Here is a 7,375-nt window from a genome sequence, read left to right as displayed (position 1 = left end):
TCACTGCTGTGGCCTCCCCCGTTGCGGAGCACAGGCTCCGGACGCGCAGGCTCAGCGGCCATGGCTCACGGGCCCAGACATTCCGCGGCATGCGGGATCCTCACGGACCGGGGCACGAACCCGTGTCCCCTGCATCGGCAGGCGGACTCTCAACCACTGCGCCACCAGGGAAGCCCTGATTATTGTTTTTTTTTTCTGTCTGTCTTTCTTTTTTTTTTTTTTTGGATTGTTGTTTTTCTTAATCTACTGTTATTGTGATCTTTTGGGTCTATCCTGGAAGGAAAAACTTTCTGGAAGCAATTATTTAATTGTGTTACTTTTCATAGACATTGATTTGACTAGTTACCCAGTTTAACATTTTTTTCAATGTATAGCCTAATGAGTTAAGAAGGAGTAAATGGTTAAGCAAATTAAGTTTAATTATACAAAGAAGATACTGTGTGAGTTATTAAGCATGATAATTATGTAACTGTCAGTACATGTTAGGAATGGCACCATTTTTGACTGTATGCCATGGTGGAAACAGCATAGACCGTGGGCTTGAATTCCAGCTTTGCCAGCTTCTAATCATGTAATCTTGGGTAAGGTAACTACCTTGTTGGAGCCACTACTATATTGTGGTGAGCTCTCAAGGTAGATTATATTTTTAAAAAATATCACCCCATATCAAAAAATGAATATTATCCATATATATGTAAAAATTCAAAAATACTATAGCTGAAAGATCTCAAAATTCAAACATGTAACTGTGTAAATCTGTTTTGAAGGCAGTGTTGCTTTAAACAAAGCAAAGAGCAGTTTAATATCAAAAAAGGGACTCATCGGTCAATCATTTATTCAGCAAGTATTTATTAAATACCTGTTACATGACTGGCATTGTTCTAGGCATTGGGGATATAACAGGAACAAAATAAAATCCTTGACTCATGGAGCTTCCACTCCAGTGGAAAGAGACAGAAAGTAAGCACGTAAGGAATAGACTATGCCAAGTGGGGATAAATGTGATGAGAAGGATGAATAAAGCCAGGTAAGAAGGATGGGGAGTACCGAAGCTGGGCAGGGTCGCTGTTCTGATGGGGTGCTATTCAGGCAGCAGCCCAAATGAGGGGGAGTCTGCCTGCATACATCCTGAGAAGAGCATCCAGGCAGAGGGAAGAGGAAGTGCAAGAGTTTTAGGAGGGCATGCTTGGTATATTTTGGTAACAGTGAGAAGGCCAGCACGGCTGGAGTAGAGTGAGATGGGAGGTGATGTGAGAGAGGTAAGGAGGGACAGATCTTGTTGACAGTGATGGATTCACAGGCCCCTCCACTTACAGGGTTCTTTAGTGGATGCAACATGCTGGAGACCATCCCTGAAACTCATCCTGAAATTCGGTTAGTACAGAAGCTGTGTGGAGCTATTTGACCTGAGAACTCTAACTGCCCTCCTTGGGGCAGTGCTGGGAACTGTGGGACAGTGGGGCCTTCTAGGATGGACCTCTCTGGGCCTTAATTCTTCCTCCATACAGAGCAGTTCATCACCCGGAGGCATCTAGGCATTGCCTGCCTGAAGAAGGGAGCTGGTGTGGAACTGATCACCCCTTAGGTAACCTTCTGTTCTAAGATCTGTGATCTACATTGATGAAAGAAATGGTTGCCTTCTGGAGTTGATATAGAATCACAGGGTCAACTTCTCTCCCTTTGGAGATATGGCTTGTTCACTTATGAGTCACAGTCTGGTGAAAGCAAACCATTAGGTTCTACTGTTCTTTACCCCATTTGCCATTCAACAAGTATTGATGGAGCATAATGTATGTCAGCCACCAGGGTTATAGCAGTGAACATTCAGAGAAGCATCCCTCAACTGGCTGAGGGAAGATAGACAATGATTGGAATGATGGAGTCAATAATTCCATTGTGTCTTATTTTAGGAGGTGATAACTATAGTGAGGAAAACTTGAGCAGGGTAAGGAACATCCAGAATATGGAGATGGGATGCAGTTGTAAATAGGGGCTTGGGTCGGTCTTAATGAAAAGTTGACATTAGAGCTAAGACTTGAAGGAGTGGCCCATGTGGCTGTCTGGGAGAAGACCTTTCCAGGGAGAGGGACCAGCTAGTGCAAAAGCCCAAAGGCAGGAAGGCTGATGTTTTTGAAGAAAAGTGCTATTTGTGGGGCAGGAGTGTGTATATGGAGATGGAGGTAAAGGAGGTAAGTGGGGAGTGTATGGCCAGCGAGGGAAGGGAGCAGGTCTTGTGGACTCTTATGAAGGACTTTGGATATTACTTAGGAAATTGGTTCCTGGATAATTTCATTGGTTCATATGCTTGCTGAGGTGGCCAGGGAGGCCCCTGAGATGCTAAGCTCATTCTGGTTACACTAATAATTCAGAAACTCTAAAGACCCAGCACATTCCCATATGGCTGCAGGACAGATAGCTTGACTATTATCTTGGTGTTTCCAAAACATTAAGGTGGGAGGGAGCATGCGAGTTTTGTAAAGTATATGATATTTCAGATTGAAAACACTGCTTCTGTTTAAATTCATATTAAAGTGGTTGCTTTAATGGGGTTATTAGAATTTCTAGAAGACAGTTTATGATATAGACTGAAAAAGGTATATATTCAGGATGTAAAAATTGTTAGTTGCCAAGGGACAGGGGTATTTATAGTACCAGTGCCCATAATAGTTAATCACTGGGCTCTGTTTGTACATTTGTGGCCCAAGACCTTCTTTGTCCCTCCTTAGGAGAGTGGGATGGGAAATATATGTATATATTTAGAAATATTTGGAGATGTATATATACACACACATACATATAGTGACTATGACCGTCAGAGATCGTATAATAGTCTGCTTAGGCTGCCATAACAAAATACCATAGACTGGATGGCTTTAACAACAGAAACTAATTTTCTCATGGTTCTGGAGACAGGGAAAGAGCATGCATGCTCTGTGATATCTCTTCTTTAAGGACACTAATCGTATTGGATCAGGGACCCACCCTTATGAACTCATTTAACTTAATAACTTTCTTAGAGGCTCTGTCTCCAAATATGGCTACACTGGGGCAGCGGGGGGGTCGTTAGGGCTACAACATATGAATTTGGGGGGAGGGAACACAGATGTTTAGTCTGTAACAGACAGGAAGGTAATTTTGAAAATAGCAAAATTAATGAAGTTAGGACTACTGTTATTCAGTTTCTGTCCACGAAACCAATTCTATAAACTTTACCTTGATCATCTAATTCAATGCCCTACTCTCAGTAGGCGCTTAATAAATATTTACTGGACAACAATGAGAGAGTCCCTGTTTTAGTAGAAGATTTGGATTGTCAGGTTCCTTATTGTCAAGGACTTTTTGAGGGCTGTGTCTGTGAAATGGGTTAGAACTTTGATCTTAGAGATTTGGGAAATAAATAACCTAGATTTACTAGAGGCAGTGACATAGAATTACAGGGAACTGCACAGATTTGGGACCTGAGCTTAGACAAATGCATTAACCTGTCAGACAACTCAGACCCACATCTGATGCCATCATAGCTCTTCTCTTACCTGCTGTGGTGGGCAGATTTGCTGCCTCCGCTGGTTCCAGCTCTGGGTTTCTGTCTCTATTTTATATGGAGTTACAGGTTTTAAGTGTTCCTCCTACTGCCACTGTGGCCCAAGCCCCCATCGTCTTTTACCTAAATTGTTGCAGTGGCCTCCTAACTGTTCTCTCTGCTTTGACCCTTTCCCTGGAGTCTGCTCTCTACACAGTAGCCACTGCATCTCTGCACAAAACTCCTTGGATTACCATTTCATTCTCAGAAGAAAATCTCAAGTCTGTCAGGAAGGCTTTGCATCATCTGCTGCCCCCACCCCCGTGCAAACTGAGGTTCCCCCTATGCACTCCACTCCAGTCATTGTGGAGTTGGTTCTCAGAAAAGCCAAGCACATTCTACCCCAGGACCTTTGCATTTGCTGTTCCCGTTCCCTAGAACGCCCTTCCTCCAATACCTGTATGGTTTGCTCTCTCACTTCATTCAACTTTTTGCTCAAATGTCACTTTGTCAGAGAGTTATGCTCTGACCATCCACTATAAAATAACAGCCTTTGCCACCTAGCATGCCCTGTCCTCTGTACTCTGCTTGTTCCCCCATAGCACTTGGGTACTGATCACCATACATATATACATATTTAATTTGTTCTCCCCAACTAGGATGAAAGCTCTATGAGGGCAAGACCTTCACTGTTTATCCCCAGTACCTGAACAATGCCTGCATGTAGTAGGGACTGGCTATGTATTTGTTTCTTAAATAAGTGAATGACTGAGGCTGACATTTTTTAAGAGGCAAAGAATAAATAAAATAAAATGAATTCTAGGCTGCTCATGGTTCTTCCATTTTTCCACGTGAGCTTCTCGATAACTATCCAGACAGATAACATCTACAAAATGCTTTGAATTTCCTGGAGAACCAAAAGATGTAAGCAAAAACAAGATGTACAATTTTTTCAGACATGAAAATTGTGCAATTTTTCAGGCATTAAAAATCTTTTATTTTAGATGTTTCAATGTGAATGAAAATGTGCATGAGGTATTTGGATTTTTTAAGGTAAGAAAGAATTTAGGCCTGTGCTCCTGTCATTCTGAAGAATTCCTGCTATTGACGCAAAACAAATGTGTGAGAGGCAGTTTGTACAGACAGAATATTCATTAGTGTAATAAAGTATGTTTAGGTAATTAAAGTATGTTTAGTTAATTAAACCTATGTGCATATTCCTTATTCATTTATATCATAAAAGCAATATTTTGATAAATATTTAGAGTAATAAATCAAGTTAATTCTAGTGATATATAGAGTTAGAAATGGGAAATTGGCTTAATAATGAAGGTGTTATCTATAATACTAGATCTCATCAGATTTCTGTATGATAATACTATCTTTACAAACCATTTGTTTCTGCCACAGATTGGGTTATGCAAGAATCTCCCATGCTGAGCTGAGTGACTCTGAAATTCAGATGGCCAAATTTAGGATCCCTGATGATCCCATTAATTATAGAGACAACCAGAAAGTGGTCACAGACCCCAGGGAAGTTCCCGAGAAAATTCACTTCAGTCCCAGGTGAGTGAGTTCCTTTATGTTGTGAACTACAGCTATGAGGTTGTCCATCCCCTCTAGGGACCTAAATATTACCCCACAATGAGCTACAAATTAGATTCGGTTCTAGAGGTTTATTCATGTTAAGGGAGCTCCTGGTAAAGATTATGACATCCTACTTGGGTTGAAGTTATGATCCCTGCTTTCTGGGATAGAGAAACTTGTTGAAGTCCCAACCTCAGGCAAAAAAGATCAATGGCACCATCACCATCATAACAGCTAATATTAAAGTGTTTTTGTGTCCTAGACCCTGTTCTAGATGTGTCCTGTGTTGTCTCGATTAATCCACATTGGATCAGTCCTCTTGTTATCCGCATTTTAGAGGTAAGGAAGCTTAGGCTGAGGAACATAACTTGATCAGGGTTACGTGGCTGGTCAGTGACAGAGCCAACCAGTGGGAAGGAAGCCTGTTAGCATCATTGGTTTGCTGTGATTCTCAGTGCTGGCTGCACTCAGACTCACCTGGAGAGCTTTTAAAAACTCCCTCCGAGGCTTCCCTGGTGGCGCAGTGGTTGAGAGTCCGCCTGCCGATGCGGGGCACACGGGTTCGTGCCCCGGTCCGGGAGGATCCCACATGCCGCGGAGCGGCTGGGCCCGTGAGCCATGGCCGCTGAGCCTTCGCGTCTGGAGCCTGTGCTCCGCAGCGGGAGAGGCCACAGCAGTGAGAGGCCCGCGTACCGCAAAAAAACAAACAAACAAACAAACAAAAACAACTCCCTCTGCCTGGGTCCCACCCCAGACCAATTCATCAGAACCTCTTGGTGATACATGGGCTTCAGGTTAAAAAATAATCTTTCCAGGTTATTCTAATGTGCAGTAAGAATTGAGACTATGGAGAGTGGATTATTTATTTCCATTACACATATTCTACCCTCTGAAATATGTTGGGTGTTGTTAAGTTTTAAATAGAGGTTATCTGAGAAATCTTTTTGCAGTAAAACATGTGATTTGGAGTAGTTGCTCTTTTTTCTTCCCATGACTGGATAATGAGAGGGAATGTCTGCCTCAAACCAGACCCAGAACATGTCATAGACCTTGTTAGTATTGTTTGACATTTCTACTACTTTTATCAGCTAGTAGCTATAGAAACTTCTCAGATGTCATTTTGTTTGGGGGGGAAATGACATTTTTCCATCCTCTTTTTCTTCCGTCTCTCCTTACGAGAAAAAACTGTATCAAAGTGTAGGCAGCAAACGTAAGGAGAGCTATAGCCAAGTCTTGATTTGCTTCAGTCACTGTGTTTGATCTTGCCCTTTGTAACTGCAATGTGGCTGTGAAGAACATGGGCTCTGGGGAAAAGCTGCCCAGTTCAGACCTTCACTTTTTGCCAGTGAACAGCTGCGCAACTGTGAGCAAGTTGCTTAACCTCTTTAAGCTTCGTATCTCATCTGCAAAATGGGAAAAATAGTAGTGCCTGACTCCTAAGTTTTTTTTGAGGTTTGAATGACACACAAAGTTCTTAAAATAGTGCATGGTGAATCCTCCAGAGCCAGTAGCTGCAATAACAGCAACAGTATTTGTAGCAGTACAGTAGAAGTAAAATAGAAAGCTTCCCTCCTTTTGTTGACTGAGGTGACTTCTTAAATGGAAGCTCAAAGATCTGGGAAGAAAAATAATTTTCCTGTCTCCTTATTCTCATATCAGGAGTGTGGAGAAGTCCAAATAAAATATTTTTGGCTAATCACAGCTGCAGATTGAGCCACACCAACCGTGAAGGGTGCTCGATCTGCTTTCTCACTCAGTTTAATTATGAAAATAACAGAAGCATAAGTAGAAGGTCTGCTTTAAAATTCCTTATAAAATATAAACATATGAAAACTTATAAAACAGAAATAATCAAAGAATCACAAAAAATCCCATTCCTTCATTCAACAAACAGCCATTAAGTACCATGAGACCAGTACCATGCTAGGCCTTATGCTGGAAACTGAGGACAGAGTGGTGAATAAGACCAAATCTTTGTCCCATGGAGTTTATGTTTTAGTGGGGAGATAAGCAATTCAAAGATTATCACTGGTAATATTTTTGGATACATCTTTGCTTTTTTATATGCATATATATCTATATATCACACAATTATCCCAACTTTGTAAATGTTTGAAACATATATATGTGTATGTGTGTTCATTCTATTTGTTCATCTGATTTTTTTGACATCCAAACAGTATATGATGAACTTCCTTCAATAATAAAATACTCTTCTGAAAATTTTTTTTTTTTTTTTTTTTTTTTTTTTTTGTGGTATGCGGGCCT

At 41.3% G+C, this 7,375-nt stretch overlaps 1 protein-coding gene across 1 annotated transcript in view; it reads left to right on the top strand.

Moving 5' to 3' along the window:
• Positions 1-7,375, top strand: part of CWH43 (cell wall biogenesis 43 C-terminal homolog) — a 50,142-nt gene that overhangs the window by 41,952 nt on the left and 815 nt on the right. Inside the window, 2 exon segments of the mRNA XM_028492556.1 lie at positions 886-960; positions 4,931-5,086. Of these exon segments, the coding sequence (XP_028348357.1) occupies positions 886-960; positions 4,931-5,086 (231 nt within the window).

This window comes from Physeter macrocephalus, chromosome 7 (genome assembly GCF_002837175.3).
Source record: "Physeter macrocephalus isolate SW-GA chromosome 7, ASM283717v5, whole genome shotgun sequence".
Taxonomy (NCBI): domain Eukaryota; kingdom Metazoa; phylum Chordata; class Mammalia; order Artiodactyla; family Physeteridae; genus Physeter; species Physeter macrocephalus.
This window is presented reverse-complemented; position numbering and strand designations above follow the sequence as displayed.